We start from the raw sequence: 21,362 nt of genomic DNA on the forward strand, positions 1-21,362 counted from the left end.
AGTATAAATTAGTGTCTACCAGGATTCAAACCCGCGTTTAACTACAAATATTAATACGTGAATAACGTGATTGGTCCTTACCACTAAGATACTAATAACTGAATGCTACTTAAGGATGCAAACTAAACAATTTCAAACCTGTATTTTGGAAACGTAAAAAAACAAAATAAAAAAATAAAAAATGAAGAAATAGAAAAGGTTGTAAACTAAAATGCCCTTTACTGTTGTTAATCTAAAATCCATACTTTTGCGATTAAACAGAACCTAATTAAATGTCTTCTTTCTCTAACCACACCACTTTCTATAAACTACCATCGTGAACACTACACCTCTGGGCTCTGACCAACATCAAAATTGCAGGATCGCATCACCATCTCCGATTTACCCAACAATTCTATTTTTCCAAAGATTCCACGAAGGGCACAAACCATAGAATTCCCAAAAAAAAATCCCAGGAAACCATCGATTTCACATGTATTTCGACACGATTCTTCGATTCCAAAAATGATACGAAGTACTAATTGGATGGCGTCCAATTTTTGATTAATTGCTACGAAGTACCTAAATGGCGTAGAGAATCAGTTAATTGCTACGAAGTACACGATTCTTCGTTCGCTGAGATAGAGTTTTTGATTAATGAATGAAAAAAATGCAAATTTGTGAAGGCAAACCTGGTGTATAAGTTGGTGATAAGATGAACAAAGGTTTCAGTGGATTGTTGTGAATTGAAATTTTATTTTGAGGAGAGCATGAGAGGATTGATTTGCTGAGATATCCATGGTGGTAGGTAGAAGTTTTAGAGACTACAGCTGTTTTGGAAATAGGGAGGATTAATTGTTCATTGTCATTCTCAAGTAGCATAGAGAATGACAAAGGTTTAGGGTAATTCAACGTCAGATTTAATTGATTTAATTGGACTTTGAATTTTTTTTTTCTTTTTTCTTTGTGTGTGCTGATGTGGGCATATTGCAAAATAGTGAATGGCTCAAACAAAACTGATTTTGCGAGGTTGAATGTGAGAGCTACATTAGCTTAATTCTCAAAGGAGATTGTGCCACGTCAGCAGTTTTACAAGATTTTTTTATATATATAATGATAATTCATTTATCTTTCTTTGCATGTCCACTTTTTTGTCTACTTGTATATATTTGATATGTGTAGTGTCTTTTAAAGATGTTTAATGTGATTGTTATTAGAAATTGAATTTAATAACTTTAAAAATCTACTTATATTATTAGGATAATTTACTAAATTTGTTTTAAATCTTAAGAAATCTACTCTTATTCGGAGAATTTTTTTATTGTATTTAATTTTAAGAAATCTACTTTTATTAGTAGAAATTTTTTATTAGTAAAATTTTACTAAAAAAGTTGGACTCTCTAAAATCGCTTGAAATGTTCCTGCTCTATATATATATATATATATATATAGAGTCGGGATCCGGTGAGAACTACTAAATATTTGAGGATTGAGTAACGAATGAAATATCACACGATATTCTAAAGAGTATCACTCGCGAATAGATTAAAAAAAACACTCAGACCTTCTTCAAAAAATCATAACGAACGACATTTTTATTTACTACACACTTTCTCTCTCTAAAACTGAATCAAAAACAAGGGATTAAATTAGCGAATCAATCAAAACTACGAAGGAATAACGATCAATCTTCAATACAATTGTGTTTTGAGCATAATTCGAGTACCATTTTTGCCTTAATGCTCGGAATTTTGAATTCAGGAATATCTACGAAGGAATATCTTCAATACAATTGGGTTTCGTATTGTTTCAATCTCGTAAATTAGGATTATAATTGTTCGATTGTGAAATTTAGTGGTCGACATTGTTCGATTTTGAAAATTAGGGTTTCGTATTGTTTCAATCTCGTAAATTAGGTTTTTAATTGTTCGATAATGAAATTTAGGGTTCAAAATTGTTCGATTTTGAAAATTAGGGATTCGTATTGTTTCAATCTTGTAAATTAGGGTTTTAATTGTTCGATAGTGAAATTTAGGGTTCAAAATTGTTCGCATGAGTAGAATGAGTAATTGTTCGATAGTGAAAATGTAGTTGACGAATGAGTAATGAAAATGACAGTTTTGAATGAGTAGAATGAGTAATTGTCGAAAGGCTGATTGTTTACGAAAACCTTGTGATACTTTTATTTGTACGATGTGATATTTTATGTGAAGATTAGTGGTACTCAATCTTCCTACATTATTTCTATAACTTGTCATATTGTTTCTCAATATCAGGAAAATGGATTTGACAGTTTCAAATAATCCTGAGATATTCAGCGGCGTAAAGAGGCCTCTAGCGACAAACGACGTGGTTGAACGACCACAAACCAAGAACTTAAAGGCTGCTAATAAAAAGAAGAGCAAAAACGATGAAATGGTGATACAAAAAAAAGTAGTAGAACAACTTGAGTTGATTCGAGAGCAAAAGGTGGTGGACAGAAAAACGGAAGAAGTTGAGATTATCAAGTCCAACCAGGGAAATGAGGATAGCTCACTGTCTAAGAACAAAGAAATTGGATGCCCTTAGACAGTGAGGTATGTTAATACAGAACTGTTGTTGTTTTATCACAATGTCCTCTGTTTCTGACTGGGTGACTAAAGTACTGCATTTATGCAGGTGGTAGTTGATTGATTTTCTATACTGATAACCTTCAATACTTGCAGTCAGAATGGACAAAAGATCGTATGTGTAAGGAGTATGCAAATTATATATGTGATAGAACTGGAGCAATATAATTTGGGTTTGTCATCTAACTGATGTCATGCCTTCAGATGTTTTCTTTTCATACGGAGCCATGCCTTTATGTATATCTTGTCAAATTGGTAGACCTGTAACTGTTTTTATGTCACATCTCACATTTTTTTACTCTGTACATTTTACTGTGATTTAGGTCTCTTTAGATGATCTGAAGAATTTGCTTAACGATTATGGATTGGCTCAGGGTTTTGCTGTGGATGATGCGAAATACATGTACACGAAGGAAAGAGCAGTGAAAGACATTAATGGATTAATGAATATAAGAACAACTGATGATGGATATGTTGTCTTTTGTTAATCTGTTGTATCTAGAACTATTAATATGAACAATTTTTCTTATACTTTGTGGCTACATTTTATAACACCTCATCATAAAAGCTTATTAGCTCAATCGGTAGAGCATTGTGCAATGCGCAAAGAATGTGGGTTCAAGTCCCACATAGGCTACTATCAATGTGCTATTTCAAAGTATAATTCCATTTGCATTTTTGTGCTATTTCAAAGGGTCTGCTATTCTTCATGTTACATGTGTTATTTCTGTTACAGTAAACAAGTGTGATATTATATTGAATGCATTGTGATATTGTATTACATAAATTGTGATATTCTAACTAAAATCCAATAATAGGAATTGTCTTTGTTAGCTCCGATTGAGGTGGGGCGACAAGCCATTGGTGTCTCGATTCAATTGCTAAGTTGATTTTGTGTGCTTGGTTGAATTATGAATCTTTTCTTGCCGGAGTTACGCCGGCATCTAGTGTGATAGCTGATTATGCGTAGTGAAGTGGTTGGGGACATCAGAGGTGCGCCAGAATGTTTGCCGGCGGTGGAAGGTGTTACTCATAGGTGTGTGGTGGTGGTGGTGGTGGTATTCTTTGTTAATAGTTGTGATATTGTTTCTTAATATCACAAAAATTGGAAGGATGTAAACAATTTTTTTATCTGTGATATTGTTTTGGGTGAAGTGTGATATTGTTTGGTAATGGTTGTGATATTGTTTCTTAATATCACAAAAGTTGAGGGATGAAAATAATCTTTATAACTGTGATATTGTTTGGGGTGAAGTGTGATATTGTTTGGTAATGGTTGTGATATTGTTTCTAAATATCACAAAAGTTGAGGGATGAAAACAATCTGTATAACTGTAATATTGTTTTGGGTGAAGTATGAACTTGCGAAAGTTCAACCTATACAATTGCATTGTTTGTCTATGTAGGATTCGAACCCACATCTTGTGAAATAACACAATGCTCTACCTTTTGAGCTAATAGACGAGAAACTGCCAAATTATTGATTTAGAAAAGGGTCGTTGTTAAAATTTCGGTAGCAAATACTTAGATTACAACCATAGTAACTAGCTAATTGAGTAAAAAAAACTCTTCGCAGCTTAAAGATTTGGAGCCTTCTTCAAGTTGTGACACTAACACCATTACAAGAGTTCAGATGATAAGATCATGTAGTTGACCAAATCCCTTCAACCTGCTACATAGAATAGGACACAATTACCAACCAGTAGATCATATTCCAAAAACACAGTTAAACCATTAGAATAATACTGGTGTACTTACTGTAGTGATATCAGATATGAAGTTGAGCAAGGCTTAATGCCCTACTGTAGTGAAGCATCTGTCTCTGCCTCGGTCTCGAATCGCATTCTTTGCACCGCAATAGCATTATCTCATACACACAAAATGAATGCAATGCTTCTTCCAATAAACTTGGTCGCTCCTGACATTCTAAATTAACAAAAGCTCTCACTAAATCATTATCATAGATGTACACCACATAGCATAGTTAATTATTGCAGTGATGCTTTTTCTAGAAAGAAACATTAGATTAACATAGTTAGACTACTCAAATATGTGAATTCTTTATGATAAACCTAGATTCTTAAATTGATTCTTAAATCAAAAGGAGAGTAGATAAACCTAGATTCTTAAATCGATTACTCCGTTCATAAGTGAAGGTATACAAATGATTGAGACATAGAAAGAAAGAAGTAATCAAGTAGCACACACTTTAGATCTAATAAGTAATCAAAATAAAACAAAGGAACAAATCGAAACAAGAAAGATTGAAAATCGAAAACACTAGATTTCATTTCATTTAATTCCAGAAGCTAAAAGCTTTACATCAACAACTACTACATCAAGAAAAATGACTAAACATGTAACGAATTCGTAGCATATTTGAATTTAAACGTGGATGTATGAAAAAGAAGGCAAATAAATCATATGAGATTCAAATTAAACTTAATTTAGGGGAAATGACAAAATAATGACAAATAAAGCATGGAAATCAGGATGAATAGCTACATAATCCCGAATGAACGACAAAAATGCATGAAGAATAGTTCTAAGAAAAGAATAACATTATAAACTATGAATTTTTAACAAAATTGAAAAAGGAATTTAATCAAACACAAACCTGAAATTGTAATTGCAAACAAAGAATAAATTGTATTGATGGAAAATGGAATGAGATGACGAAAACAACAACGAATCGAACGTCAATCTTGTATTGCGCGAGTGATTGAGGGAATATTAGAGAGTTTCTGGGGAAGGAAAAGAAAGAGAGAAGGTAGAGAGAGAAATAAATCAGGTGAGAATGAATGAATTTGCTGGAGAAGGGGTATATATGTGCGCGCGTTGAAATGACAAATTTACCCTTAATGATCCGCAAACAATAGGGTGCATTGGATCTCTTAGATCCGATGACTAGTATTAATCCTCAATCCTCAAATATATGAGTCATACTCACATGATCCCATTCCTATATATATATATATATATATATATATATATATATATATATATAGAGAGAGAGAGAGAGAGAGAGAGAAGGGTTCTTATAAGACCTTCATACCATATAAGGCCCTAAGTCCTTATAAGAGCCCTTGGATGGAAGGGATGGAGGGATGAGATTACATCTCATTGAAGGGTCACAATTCTCCCTCCCTAATCTCCTTCCCTAATTGTGTATAACTCTACCTAATTGTGTATAACTCTACCACCATTCTAATCTCCCAACTCACTCCCTCATTATTCATTCATTCACACTTCTCTCATACACTCATTCTCTCTCATCTTTCTCTCATTCTCTCAAAACAAAAAACCAAATCAACAAAAAAAAAAACCAACAAAAAAAAAAACCAAACACACAGTTTACGTCCTCCCTTCACCATATTCAAACACCATATTCAAATACCTCCCTCCCTCCCTCCCTCTCTCGTCCGCCCCCCCACCCCCCCACCACACACACAACCACCCACAACCGACAGCCCGACAACAACAACAACTGCCGCCTCCCTCCGTCCTTCCTCCTCCTTCCACCACCACTCACCACAGCGCCTCCCTCCCTCCTTCCTTTCTCCATTACCCCGACTACTGCCGCCACCCACCACCGCGACAACTATCACCCCAGAACCGACCCCCCCCCCACCACACACACAACCACCCACAACCGACGCCACCCACCACAGCGCCTCCCCCTTCCTTTCTCCATTACCCCAAACCAGCCTTCTTCTTGCCGCCTCGGCCAACCCGACGCCGCCGCACTTATCTGCCGCCTCTCCCTTCTCCTTTCTTTTTTTGTTTTTCAGATCCGACCACCAACCCGCGTCCTTCCTTCCTTCCTCCTCCCCTGCTCCACCGTCCTTCCTTCCTTCCTCCTCCTTCCATTTTTTTTTGTTTTGTTCTTTGTTTTTTTGTCTGTGTACTCCGTTCTCCTTTCTTTTTTTGTTTTATTTTTGTTTTTTTTCTTTTGTTTTTTGTTTTGTTTTTGTTTTTTGTTTTGGTTTTTTTTTTATTTTTTATTTGGTTGTTATTGTTATTTGATTTTTTGGACTGAAGTTATACATCTTGTCTATTAAAGTTATACATAAGGCATTAGAGTTATACACACGATATTTAAATTTGGTTTTGTTATTTGGTTTTTTTTTAGATTTTAGATTTGGTTTTTTGTGATTGTTATTTGGTTTTTTGTTTTGTTATTGTTATTGTTGTTATTTGGTTTTTATTATTGTTATTCAAGTTTTTTTATTTGTTTGATTTTATGATTTGTGTTATGTTTTGATTTTATTTTTTTTATTGTTTGATTTTTTTTACTATTTACGACTAAAGTTATACATTTTATGACTAAAGTTATACATTTTATGACTAAAGTTATACATTTTGGACTACAATTATACAAAAAATGATTGAAGTTATACAAATAAGGACAAAAGTTATTCATATAAGGACTAAAGTTATACAAAAATGGACTAAAGTTATACAAAAAAGGACTGAAGTTATACAAAAATAGACCAAAGTTATACAAAAAATGGACTAAAGTTATACAAAAATTGGACCAAAGTTATACAAAAATGCACCAGAGTTATACAAAAATGAACCAAAGTTATACAAAAATGGACTAAAGTTATACAAAAAATTGGACTAAAGTTATACAAGAATGAACCAAAGTTATAGAAAAATGAACCAAAGTTATTCAAAAATCGACTCAGTTATACAAAAATGCACCAAAGTTATACAAAAATTGGACTAAAGTCATACAACAATGGACTAAAGTTATACAAAAAATTGGACTAAAGTTATACAAAAATGAACCAAAGTTTTACAAAAATGAACCAAAGTTATACAAAAATTGACCCGAGTTATACAAAAATGCACGAGTTATACAAAAATTGGACTAAAGTTATACAAAAAATGAACCAAAGTTATACAAAAATGAACCAAAGTTATACAAAAATGGACCAGAGTTATACAAAAATGCACCAGAGTTATACAAAAATGCACCAGAGTTATACAAAAATCCATTTTTTGTATAACTTTAGTACATTTTTTGTATAACTTTGGTGCATTTTTGTATAACTCTGGTCGATTTTTGTATAACTTTGGTTCATTTTTCTATAACTTTGGTTCATTCTTGTATAACTTTAGTCCAATTTTTTGTATAACTTTAGTCCATTTTTGTATAACTTTGGTTCATTTTTGTATAACTTTGGTTCATTTTTGTATAACTTTAGTCCATTGTTGTATCACTTTAGTCCAATTTTTGTATAACTTTCGTCTTTTTTTGTATAACTTTGGTCTATTTTTGTATAACTTCAGTCTTTTTTTGTATAACTTTAGTCCATATTTGTATAACTTTAGTTCATTTTTGTATAACTTTGGTCCATTCTTGTATAACTTTGGTTCATTTTTGTATAACTTTGGTTCATTTTTGTATAATTCTGGTTCATTTTTGTATAACTTTAGTCCAATTTTTTGTGTAACTTTAGTCCAATTTTTGTATAACTTTAGTCTTTTTTTGTATAACTTTGGTCATAAAATGTATAACTTTAGTCGTAAATAGTAAAAAAATCAAACAATAAATATGAAAAATATGAAAAAAAAAATAATAACAAAAACCAAAAAAACTCATAATAACAAAAATAAAAAACCAAATAACAATAATAAAACCAAAAAACCAACAACCCAACCAAACCCGAAATCTAAAATAAACCAAATAACAAGATTTAAAACCCGAAATCTTAAAAAAAAGTATAACAAGAAGAGATTTGAGAAAATGAATAAAAAAGGAGAAGTAACAAAATAAAAGAAAATAAAAGACAACAACAAAAAATGAATGGAAAAAACAACTCAAAACATGAAAATAGAGACCAAACGAAAAAAAAAAAATAAAAATAAAAAAAAAACCGAGGCAAAAAAAAAAAAAAAAAAAAAAAAAAAAAAAAAAGGTGGCGGCGGTGCGGTGGCGGTGTGGTGGCGGCGGTGGTGGGCGGTGAGTTGGTGTCGGGTGGGATAGTGGTGGGTGGTAGTGAATGAGGAAGAGAAGAATGAATGATTTATTTGGGTTTTTTGATTTAATTGGATTTTTTGGGTTTTTTGATTTAATTGGATTTTTTGGGTTTTATTTATTTATTTGGGTTTTGGGTTTTTTATTTATTTGGATTTTTTGGGTTTTTATTTTTTGGGGTTTTAGAGAGAAGATGAGTTGTGTGATATATGAGAGAAGTGGATGAGAGGAAAAGAAATTATAGTGAATTAGTGATTAATTAGAAGGATTAGTGAAGGAGGAGAGAATGAGTGATATTAGTAAATAAACACACTTTTGGAGGTTGATCTTGGCCATCCATCTCCCTCCATCCAATGGCTCACAATAGGACTTATGGACTCAAATATATAATGGACCTTAGTTGATCCTTCCTCTATATATATATATATATATATATATATATATATATATATATATATATATATATATATATATATATATATATATATATATATATATATATATATATATATATATACTAGATTTAATGCCCGGTTTGGCAGAGTCTTTATGAACTCAACTGAACTAAACGAAGCTGATTTGTATCGATTGTAGCTAAACTAAGAGTTAATTTGTGAAGAAATCAGTTTCACTAAACTGAATGTAGCTAAACTAAGAGCTAGATAGGCTATGTTCTTTTCGGTTGAAAAAAAGCTTAGCTGAGCTGAACTGAATGAAACCGAGCTTAACTGAATGAAACTGAGCTGAATTGAATTTAGCTGAATAAGAGTTAATTTCTGAAGTGATGAGCTGAAATGAGATGAACTGAATAAAGTTGAGCTGAACCGAAATGAACTGAAATTAAATCAGAAAGGCACAGGTCCTAATTTATGAAAGGATGAGCTGAACTGCATTGAATGAAGCGACCAAAATGAAAACGAAGAGCAATTGTGTTGCTATCTCGTATATAAATAATACATAATGATAATAGTCCATAAAGTTAGTGATAGATAACGAACATAAATATACAACGAAATCCGATAAATAAACTACTATAGTTGATAATAAAATTTTAAACAACTAATATTAAATAATAATGAGCTTTATGTTATTGATAACACCTACAAATTTTAAATCCCGCTCGTAAACGACTCAATCCAAACTTTGAATACTCCATGTTAACTGAACAACGCGTCCTAATACATTTTTCGAGAGGTGAATAATTAGATAAGTTTGGTGATTTATTGAAAGGGACATGCTAAATCCCGCACATCATTTTACTCAATCCCGCACTTAATTCCACCCTATTCCAAAACTACCCCTCTCATTTCTCCCCCTCATCAAACGAGAAACAAGAGAGAGAAACAAGAGAAGTAAGAAAACCCCAAATTTTCACTGCCACCCTCCTCCCACGCCGGCCGTCCCTGCGCCGCCGACCACCACACCACACTCTCATCCACCCGACGACCATCACATCACACCCTTGTCCTCGCGCCGACAGCCCTTCCCCGCAGTCGACCATCGACAGTCCCCTACCCGCCGTCGACCATCCCGGAGTCGACAGTCCCTTCCCCGCCGTCGACCATCCCGGAGTCGCCGGTCCCCTCCCCGCAGCCGACTGGATCTGTTGGAATCTGTTCTGCAGAATCTCGTAGTGATTAGGGTTGTGAAAAAAATCTTCAATCTCTTCATCGTCTTCTTTATCCGTCTTCATCTTCACCGCAAGTTGGTATGATAAGTGCGTATAGGACTCGCCAGACAATTTCATTTCACGCGTATAGGACTCGCCAGACAAATTTTCTTCATGCGTAACTCGCCAGTAATTTTTATGCGTAACTCGCCAGTAATTTTTATACCACTTTAAACAAATTTGAAGATTTCTAAAAAAATGTTGAGATTAGAGTATTTTTTTTTTTTTTTTTTAATTTCTTGGGTAGTTGCACATTCCGTAAAACGAACATATGAATTTTGGAAATATGCCAATCCCTTGCAAACTATGAACGATGAAGTAGTGCTTCATAAGATGGAGTTTCACTTCTTATTATCACTCCTGCATGCCTTCGGCTGAACAATTTGACATCAATCCTAAAATTTGATTTTTTTTTTTTTTTTTTTTTTTTTTTTTTTTTTTTAAGAATAATTAGTAGATCATCAATCCCGCCGGTGAGCGTTGTAAATTATTAGCTCACCGGCAGGGCAGCGGAATTTTTGTTTTAGGCCTCAAGAGCGTGAGGCTCTGATACCATGATAAGATTATAGAGGGATAAAGGAATTGTATTGATAATATAATAATGTTGTATCATTGATATTTGTAGATGATCGGTATTTATAATACCTTACAAGAAACCCTAAGCATTCATAAAACCCTAGATGATAGCCGTCACTACCAAACCCTAGCCCTAATGGGACTAATATCCTAATAATTGAACATCGCCACATCTAACCTTGTTATACATTCTTCCATCACCTAAGCATCAACCCACAACTCATATCCACATTATTTGTCATCAGACGATACTAGCAAACATAACCATTTAATCCGATTCTCTGAATTTTTATGGTTTGTTAAAAATCCCATCATGTAAAATGGGAAACAGTAAGAAATCAAAGGAGATAGCTCACATACCATCCTTGCTACGACAGGGAGACAGCCACATTCATGACCGGCAGCTCGGACAGGACAAGTCTTTACAACGCTGAATCTGCTAAGCTAGATATCTATTTTTGCCATTATTCGTTTACGCAACTAAACAGCAGTGAAGATGATGAACAATAGATAGTGATAATGTGTAATGATGAAAAGGAAGGGAACCCATTTTTGAGTTTGTTGATACGTAGTTGTTCTACACCTTGATTTGATTTTGTCCTAAACTTGTACGAAAAAAACCTTGGTAAACAATTTGTTAAAAGAACACGGTTATTTACTAAGTAAAACATGGAAGAATTTGTATTGGGAGTTAAGCCAGCTGACATATAAACATGTTATATCACATTCATTTATAGAAAATTATGTTAGGCATAATTCCACTAAAGTTTGTCAAGTAATCAATTAATTGTTATTATCACATTTATGGAACACTAGAAGAAACAGATTAAATTGCGTATCATGGGTCTTTGTCGGAGAAGCTTATGAAACACTATATAAGAGATGAGAGATGAGCATAAGACGGAATTATGAAACGTAATTATGTAATGTAATTAATAATGTAAAACTTGTTGAAGACAAGAGTCATAAACAAATAGCTAAACAGTGCCCACTTAAAAATACGAGTACGAGTTCTAAACAGTTTCCACTAAAATTAATTATGTGGAAGATGATATGGTCTTTGCCGGAGAAGCTTCTCCAAATTGTGGTCCTTGAGATTGAAAAGATATTATTTTTTCCTCAATTTTCTTGAACTCGGGAATTCTATTCTTGTCAGCATGATATCTCCAAAGCGGGTGCATGGTTGGTAATGGTGACCCATTTTTAAGACGCACCTAGAAAAAGGGATTAACAAACTTGTTAGGAAAATGCATATAACACATTAATTAACAAATATAATAAATTCGAACATACCCATATAAAGTGTCTGCCATAACTTATAAATACAATGGAAATTATTTGTTTCTGCCCCTGTGATATTGCACTCGTTCGCGTCACCGGTAAGCTTGTAAAACTATTCGTAGGTGACAAACATGTGAAAATTGCATCATAGCAATTAGCTATGATGAATCCCATATCGGCATCCATCCAATGTATCACTGGTACATCTTCATCTCTTTTCCACCATGAAATTCTCTTAATCAATTTGTTGACCTCCATTTCGCCTCCATATAATCTTATATAAATATGTCTATTTTTTTCTAACTCATCCACCATATCACGTCTAACTGTTGGCCACCTATGTTCATCACCATAAATCTCTTGAGCAACTGCACGATACCCACAGTTCCCATCGCCATCGACATCCACCCAATCAATTATCCACTGCACCATGAAATTAGGAACCGCATTTGGACAAGGAAAAAGTGACGTATGTTTGGTTCCCTGTCGAATTTACCAATTAAATTTTGTACAATTTTAAACAAAATATTTATTAAATAGTATTACTTACTTGTGGAGACGGCATATAATGTGGTATGTTTAAATCAGGAATGTCTTTTGAAACATTAGTAGCTGCGGCTGTGGGTCTAGTGACCTGTAGATTTATAAAAAGATAGCTAAACAAACTATGATAACAATATAATGGTAGAAGCATAGGTTGCTTACCTGTGGACAATTCATACGTTGTGGTATATTTAGATTGGGAATGTTTTTTGAAACATTAGTAGCTGCGGCCGTGGGTCTAGTGACCTGTAGATTTATAAAAAGATAGTTTAGCAAACTACGATAACAATATCATCTGAAATTTGTACAAGAATAGAATTACTTGTGGGTTCTTTTTTCTACGCTTCGAATTTGAAAATCTCTTCTCGATGTGTTCCCAATGTGATGGTTCTCTTGATACCGAAGTCTTCTTTGGTCGTCCGCGTGTCTTTTTAACTTTCGAGTCAATAATATTAATAGGATGCAACAAGTTCTCTACAAATTCAGAAACTTTTCTCATCATTTCAATATCACGATTTAGCACCACGTCTACAAGTTTACTCAACTTATTCTTCTCTTGCAAGAGCGTATCATTGTTGTCGTCCTCCGATCTGTTCCCTATATATAGAGTCTTCCAAAATGGGTGAATTGAATCGAGTTCAATACACCCATCTGCACATATCCGTTTATTTAGACAAGGACAAGTAGTAACATTACAACAATGAAACATACTAACGAATATGAAAGTACTAACAAATATAAAAGTACCTGTGTTAAGAAGACGATTAATGTCACATGTGCAAGGAAGACCATGTGTTATCGTAATAGCACATCCATTACAATTACCCTTTTTGAATTGTCGATCAATAGTCGTAATTGCATGATGTGTCACATTGAAAGACAGCCTACGATACACACTCATAGCACGACTAACATGAAGCTCCTTACTCAAGGAGGTCTCTAAATCCTCATCTATTTTTCTGATCTGAAGGGTGACTAATTGATGAATCGTTTCAAAGACAGTGTCAAAACCACCCACAGATGTACGTAAAAGTCGTTTTAGTGCTGCATGTGCACTCTCAACCCTATAAAGAAAATTATTCATAAAACAATACTCTTATTTAGGTACAAAATTAGAATTTAAATCTTATTTCATTGTAGTGTTACCTGTTGGTGGTAACATTCCCAAAGTGTAGCACGTTATTTGTCCAAGCTGATACAAATCGCTCCTTATACTTGTCAATCCATGTTTCCTTACAATATTTTCGCAAACCAGGAATATAACTGTAAGTTGTATACATTAACTCCTCATTTGCTATAAACTCCTCTACAGTTGTTGATCTGACCATTTGTGTCCACTTCCCTTTTGCAAAAACTTCACCAAGTATAGCATTACCATAGTAGTTTCTTTTAACCCAGGCTTCAACATTTTTCTCTATATGACGTCTACATAATAAAAGACTAGCACTTGGGAAATGCATTTCAATAGCATTGATTAATGCCGTCTCCCTATCAGTTACAAACACAATTGGCTCATTCGAGTCTAACAGCTTAGCCAAACATTTGAAAGCCCAATCATATGCCGTTTCTTGCTCATTTTGGAGAAACGCAAAGAAAACAGAAAAATTCTTATGAACCGGTGTCACTCCAATTACTTCTAACACAGGCATCTTATATTTGTTGGTTTTATACGTACAATCAGCAATAAGGACATAGGGATAAGCCTTCAAAAATTTAAGCGAATCTGGATGAGCAAATAACACATCAGTCAGTTCATGTGTACCTTCTTGTGTTACAATAGGAATTGTTTGGCGAAAAACACGATAACCATGATCAGTAGATAGTTTCAACAACTGTTCTGCTCTTGTACGATAATGTCTCGCCTTCTTTTTCGATATAGCACGAACGTTGTAAACTTACTTACGAGTGACGTTAATACCCTTGTTACCCAAGTCAATCAGTATGTTGGAAACACCAATTTTATTGGTTGTCATTCTCACAATATCCTCCTTGGTACTTGCATTCAAAGCACGTGTTCTTTTAGCAAGGTTATGGTTGTGATACCCGTTTAAAACAAGTACTTTCCATATACCGTCCTCTTGTTTAACACATTTCAAACTAAACGGGCATTGACATTTGATGGTTCCCGTATAAGATCTCTTAGATGACACGAAGGATTTTTTGCGCATACGGAAGTTTCCAGATTGGGCACACCTAAGCATTTGCTCCCCCAAACCACGTTTTGGAAAATGTTGCGCAACTTGGACATGAATATTATGTAACAAACCCAGTGATTTAATTTCATCTATCATTTGCAAACGATTTTCGTAAAATTTGGTAGGGATGTTGAATATATGTGCACTATCGATCAATTTGTTCGGTTCATTTTCATTATTTGGCACCTCCTGCAACATAAATTAAAATAAAGAGATTAATATAAAATATATATAAAAATTTAATTTAAAAATGAAAAAAAAAAAATTAACAAAACCCAGTAACCAGTATACCCCACAAACCCCCAACAAGAAACTTAATTTAAAAAAAAAAAATGGAAAATTTGGAAAATCACGCAGGAAACTTAATTTTAAAAAAAATGAAAAATTTGGAAAATCACGCAGGAAACTTAATTTAAAAAAAATGGAAAATCACGCAGTAACCAGTATACCCCACAAACCCACATGCCCGACACTCCTTCCCCCACCCCTCCCCACGCCCCCCGAGCACCGAGCACACCCTTGTCCCCGCGCCGACCACCGGTCACAACCGCTTCCACACGCCAACAGACGTTCACATCCCCTTACCCACCAGTTCGACCATCCCCGTCCCAAAGCCATCCTTCAATCGTCACTCGACGCCGACGTGACAACCTACAGTCACCGGTGGTCAACGCCGACTTCTCTAACCACCCTACTTCCGCCCGACGTCCCCACAACCACCCTTCAACAACTAGCACGTCCCAAACCCTAATTGATAGAAAAACTCTATTTTTTAATAACGAAAACATCAAGTAAATCGATTAAAAAACGGGGTCTTAATAATTATTGATAAAACGACGAAATTACATTTGATATGTGCGAATTACAATCCATAGAAGTCGAACGATGAAGGGATTGATTAGGTTAAGAGAGAGAAGTCCTTTTTTTTTTCTTTAGTAGTCTTTGTTATTCAGTTTTTTTTTTCAAAGGGCAAATGTGGAAAATTGGGGTAAAATGTGTAGGATTTAGCAAACAGGTGTGCGGGATTTAGCATATACGTATTGAAATCATTAATTAAACTAAAAGAATACTTAAAAAAATTAAACTAAAAGAATTAATATTTTTGGTCAAAACCAAATCTATTAAGCTAACTTTAATTTGAGTTAGCTTAGTTAAGTTTGAATTAACTTACAAAAATCTAAATTTTGTTATCAATAATAATAATAATATCTTGTCGATTTTATTGTCGAGTAATGTGTATGAGAGTTTTAAACATTTTTATAGTCGGTCCAGTGTGTGGTGTACCGTCTAACAAAGAAAAAGACACTCCATTAAACTGTACTGTTTAAATCTAGCTTATGAGTACGCAACATAAAGGACTAACACTAAAGTTATTTAAACATGGTAAGTAAAAGTGTCTTAAATCATATAGTGATACCTTTTTGTTCAAATATGTTTTATGTGGTTGTTTATATGATTCTACCTCTATATTTAAAAATTATTATTACTTATTAGATTTAGTTTGGAAATAATGGGGCTCAGTTCATAGATTAGACATTAGAGGTATTTCAACTAGTTGGGTAACTTATAAAGATTTCCAAAAAAAATACATGTAAGCTTAGTTACTAAAAAAGGTTTAATGTAATAGATCAGACACGCATTCCTTTTTTTTTTCCTTGGAAACTCTAATATCACTCGGATGTTAAAAACGATTAGCTAAGAAGAATTGTGTTGGAAAAAAGTGAGAGGGGCAATTTTTTTTTTTTTAAAAAAGGCAGTACTGATAGATACTGCATAATGGTAAACTCATGACACGAATATGGTAACGAGATACCCAATATCTATCATTACCCACACGCATAAACATATTAGCTTCTTTTACCATTTGTTAGATGTTAATGATATAATGATCTTATAAATTTTTTATTAGATGTTAATGGTAAAATAATCGTTAAATTCTACTCAAATTCTTATGTTATAAGGAGTAACTTAAAGTTTGCACAACCTTGAAAACACTAAATTTTAACGCAAGGTAAATTCTACCAAGACACACTCACGTACCACTGTTTTTTTGTGTCTTCTAATTACTTTTTGGTAAATAGTGACCGTTTTATAGCGAAATATTAACTTCTATGAAAAAAAATTATTTTTTAATCATAAACAATAGTTACTATTTATCATAATGTGATAATTGCGTACAATACAGAATTTTCCAAATCACAAATTCTTAAGAGGGACAGTCTCTCATTAATGTTAGTGCTTGTTAGTTACCCCTTAAAAATCATGGGAGTTGAAAAATCCCATGAATTAGAAAATAGGGACCTGTTTGGTTGCCTACTTTTTGGCAAAATGTAGGAATTTAATTTTTCAAGAAGTTTCCAACAGTTTCCAACTCCTCCACAATGGAGAAGTTCAATTACCTAGCTACTCCCAGGTCATGGCAAACTCTTGTGGAATTAAATTCATGTGTAGGCAACCAAACGGGCAAAGATGCTAGGAATACGCGGCATGTATATAGGCATTATACACGGGCCAGTGAGAGCGCGACACGTGAAAAGGTGAGATAAAGATTCCTTTTGGGTTTGAAAGGAAAGTTGGAGGGAAATTTTGGTGAGATTTTTTCGATTTTGGCAGAAGGATTATTGGGAATTACCCCAACATTAATTAACAATTAAAATAATCTAATCTCTTTAATTAACATTTGATTAATAATTTTATTAACACCTAATTAACATCATACTTATCAGTTAATTACTCCTATTTTCATTACATTAAACAAACTAAAATTAAATTACTTAAACAACGCATAAATTAAAATTTTTGAAACCTTATTTTTTAATTAAATGGCAAACGATTTTGATCTCAATAACGTGTATGAATAAGGTGAATGTTCACACGCAGCAGGAGGTAATGCCAATGGTGAAAGTGATTTGATTGGAGACTTTGTCCGGTTGTATGGCGACGGCCCAATAGTGGATGATGAAGACAACGTCGTTACTGCTACTGAAGACGATAACATCGTGCAACCTGTTGTAGCTTTGGCTTACAAGTCATCTGAAGTACTCTCATCTTTCACCCACACCTATGCATATAAGAAGGGTTTTCATGGTATATTCGTTCCAATAAAATCTTTCACAAGTACATGGAAGACGGTGTTTATAGAAAAGGTTCTGGCAGGAATGAACCACGGTATCATATGTATGAAAGATTAAGGCTTTGTTGTGGTCATGTTGTTAGAACCATAGAAGCTTGCCCGATTTACATTGAGTCTCGTTATTTCGACGATGAAGATGTAGTGAAGATAACGAAATGTCATTTAGAACACAACCATGAGATGGATCCTAAGAATAGCCGATTTTTTTGTTGAGTTTAGACATATAAATGACTACTTCAAAAAGAGGTTAATGATCAATGATGCTGCTGGTATTTCAATATTAAATAATTACAAGTCGTTGCTCTTGGAGGGGGGAGGTCATGAGAACCTTGGCTTTAAGTTGAGTGATGGTCAAAACGCCATCAATCAAGAACGAAGATGTAGTCTTACAGAAGGCGATGCTGAAGAATTGAAGTCATATTTTGTAACACCCCCATACTCCAAGTGCCTTACCAGGACCACTCAGGTATAAGGATACTATCATCTCGGTTGCCCGAGGTACTGAATATCATAAGACAATAAAGAAACGTACTTTTAAAGTAATTATAGATTAAGTGATTACATGTTCAAACCAAAACTAATAAAAGGAATTACAAGGTTCTCATACGGTCTACAGCTAAAACTATCAAAGCTACTAGACTTCGTCGACACAAATGAAGACTTCTAACAGCCACGTGATGACTCATCCCGGCTATCCCATACGCGTCATATCACACCTCGCTCAATAATCGCTTACCACCCCGAATGGATCACCACAGTTTTAAAACATTTAAACGGGGTCAGTACTAATCACACAATTCAATACATATATCAACAATAAGATAAACAGACAAATGAACCGTCACACACACACACACCCACCAACTCCCATCGTCTCAATACTTGACCGTCCACCGGACCAGCCACGCCAGTGGGGGGGACCGCAGCCGTTCCCACCTAAGCCCCGCTCATCATACGAGCGATAACCCCGTCCCATTAATGTGCACATCCCCTTCCGTGGCGGGTTCCACGAAGGGCGAAACTAGGGCGTGAAGTCACTCCCGCAAGTGACCCCACTCAACCGAGAACGCATCTCGAGAACCATCAACAACCAATCACAATCACAATCACAATCACAATCATCATATCAAACAACTAACTACAAAGACATCACCAATATCCCATTATGGGACTAATACCGAGTAGGAAATCCTACCTGGAAAGCACAACACGCAGACGGTATCTACAACATATCAAAACGGCTCCTCTACGAATTCTCCTCCTATCATACATAACACATAAAGACTACACATCACAAACTACACACCAAAACCCCCAATTCCTAAATTAGGGTTTAACCAATCTTAACAAAACATTATAAAAACTATATTAAAAGCTTACCCTCGACGCAAGGAATCCAACGACACGAAAAACGACAAGAACCGACCGTCTGAACTCCGGGAATTGCTAAGAATGCGATTAGGAAGATGAAGTGGCTGCTTTCTCTCTTAAACAGGGTTTTAGGTTTTGTAAAAGTGATTTAAAACAATGACGGAAGTGTTTTATACTTTAATCGCATTATTAACAAAACCCGACAAAACGGCCCAGAAACCGGCTACTCGATCGAGTAGCTAAGGTACTCGATCGAGTGCCCCTTACTCGATCGAGTACCCTAGTTACTCGATCGAGTACCCAACAGGTCAGAAACTATTCTAAAACGCAACTTACCCTTACTCGACAGAGTAAGGCCTACTCGATAGAGTACCCAAAGACTCATAAATACGGAGTATTACATATTTTGAGAAGATTAAAGAAGAGGATCCTAATTTTTTCTACGCAATTGAGCTCGACGATTATGAGGCTCCAATGAATGTTTTTTTGGTCTGATGCATGTTGCCGAGCTATCTTTAAAGTGTACGGCGATGTTGTGACTTACGATACAACTTTCTTGACGAATATGCAAGCTTTTATATCTCAATTTAATTGTATTAAAATGTTATTGTGAGTAGTCATATTTGTTTTGTTTGGTTAATGTAAGAGTACAAGTCTTTTTGTATGGAGTTATAAGTTCAAGTTTGGTGTCGTAGGATAGTTGTATGGTGTTTTTATAAAATAAAAATTTAAATTGTATTATATCATTAATCTGATTAGTCATATTATTTTGTTTGGAGTTGTAAGTTTAAGTTTGGTGTCGTAGGATAGTTGTATGGTGTTTTTATTTGGGTTTTAGTTTAGTTGTTTGGTATTTTTAATCTATTATATATATATATATATATATATATATATATATATATATATAGTTTCTTGGTATTTTTTATCAATATTGCTTCTATGGTTAATCTGATACAATCAATCATGGGGTTACAGGTATTGCATGCCTTTTTCACCTTTCGTAGGGGTTAATCAACACGGAAGTTCAGTTGTTTATGCTTGTGATTTGGCTATGCGCGATTATGAGGAAAGTTTCCACTGGGTTTTTACGAAGTTTTAGAATGCATGGGTGGAGCTCCATCTGTAATATTGATAAACCAGGAGAAATTAATTGGTAATGCAGTTGCCAAGATCTTCCCTAACACTCACCACTGGCTCTGCCTGTGGCACCTATTGAAAAACGGTAGTAAGAATCTGGGAAAGCATGCACTTTGGAAAGATATCCAAACTGACTTGAACTTAGTAGTTCACGATAGTTTGGATGCGGTTGCTTTTGATATATCATGGAAGACAATGGTTCGTAAATATGGTATTGAAGAAAATTCATGGGTGAAGGAGTCATACTCGATCAGGGAGAGTTGAGTCTCCGCATATTGGCATGGAATATTTTGTGCTGGGATGTCGTTGACACAAAGGAGTGAGCAACAAAACCGGTACTTCAAAAGTTATGTCAATGCGAGGACTACTTTAAGTTAGTTTGTAAAGAAAATTGAACAAGCCTTGAAATTGAAAGTTGAGGATGAGACCACGAACAATCACAATTGCATAGAAAAACCAAATAATATTGATTGCAACTTACTTGTTGAGCAAGTTTTTCATAAGTTGTACAGTAACAAGATCTATAAATTGGTACGTGATGAGGTAATTGGGCTAATTTATACAAACGCTGATCCGCCTAGCAGAATGGGGCATTATGCGACGTTCAATGTTCAAGATAAAAAAGTGGGGCCATTTGGTAAGTCAAAAACCTATTGGGTTGACATTGACAAAAGCGAGGGAGTGCTCAAGTGCTCATGCAAGTTATTTGAGTTCAAGGGTATAATTTATCGGCATACTATTATATGCGTGGTGATCGAAGATGTGAAGGTGATCCCCGAGAAGTACATACTTGATCGATGGCGAAAGAACTTGGTTAGAGAATATGAGACTATCAAAACTGGGTACTATAACCCGGAAGCCTCAGAACGTGCGAAGAAGTCGT

At 34.6% G+C, this 21,362-nt stretch overlaps 1 protein-coding gene across 1 annotated transcript; it reads right to left on the bottom strand.

Moving 5' to 3' along the window:
- Positions 1–11,856: 11,856 nt before the first annotated feature.
- LOC141632105 (uncharacterized) lies at positions 11,857–14,934 on the bottom strand. Its single transcript, XM_074444684.1, has 8 exons — positions 14,547–14,934; positions 13,790–14,366; positions 13,391–13,707; positions 13,044–13,294; positions 12,806–12,889; positions 12,651–12,734; positions 12,146–12,523; positions 11,857–12,033 (listed from the first exon to the last, which is right to left on the bottom strand). The coding sequence occupies exons 1-8, from the start codon at positions 14,932–14,934 to the stop codon at positions 11,857–11,859; spliced, it is 2,256 nt and encodes a 751-aa protein (XP_074300785.1).
- Positions 14,935–21,362: the final 6,428 nt, after the last annotated feature.

Source organism: Silene latifolia, chromosome Y (assembly GCF_048544455.1).
Source record: "Silene latifolia isolate original U9 population chromosome Y, ASM4854445v1, whole genome shotgun sequence".
Taxonomy (NCBI): domain Eukaryota; kingdom Viridiplantae; phylum Streptophyta; class Magnoliopsida; order Caryophyllales; family Caryophyllaceae; genus Silene; species Silene latifolia.

What these genes read in the sequence shown, in the direction of transcription:
- LOC141632105 (XM_074444684.1), bottom strand. Translation starts at nt 14,934, where the DNA reads ATGATAGATGAAATTAAATCACTGGGTTTGTTACATAATATTCATGTC. An exon ending in CAAGGGTATTAACGTCACTC is followed by an intron (nt 14,367 to 14,546) that starts GTAAGTAAGTTT and finishes TTGCTCATCCAG; the next exon opens with ATTCGCTTAAATTTTTGAAG. An exon ending in AGAAACAAATAATTTCCATT is followed by an intron (nt 12,034 to 12,145) that starts GTATTTATAAGT and finishes CCCTTTTTCTAG; the next exon opens with GTGCGTCTTAAAAATGGGTC.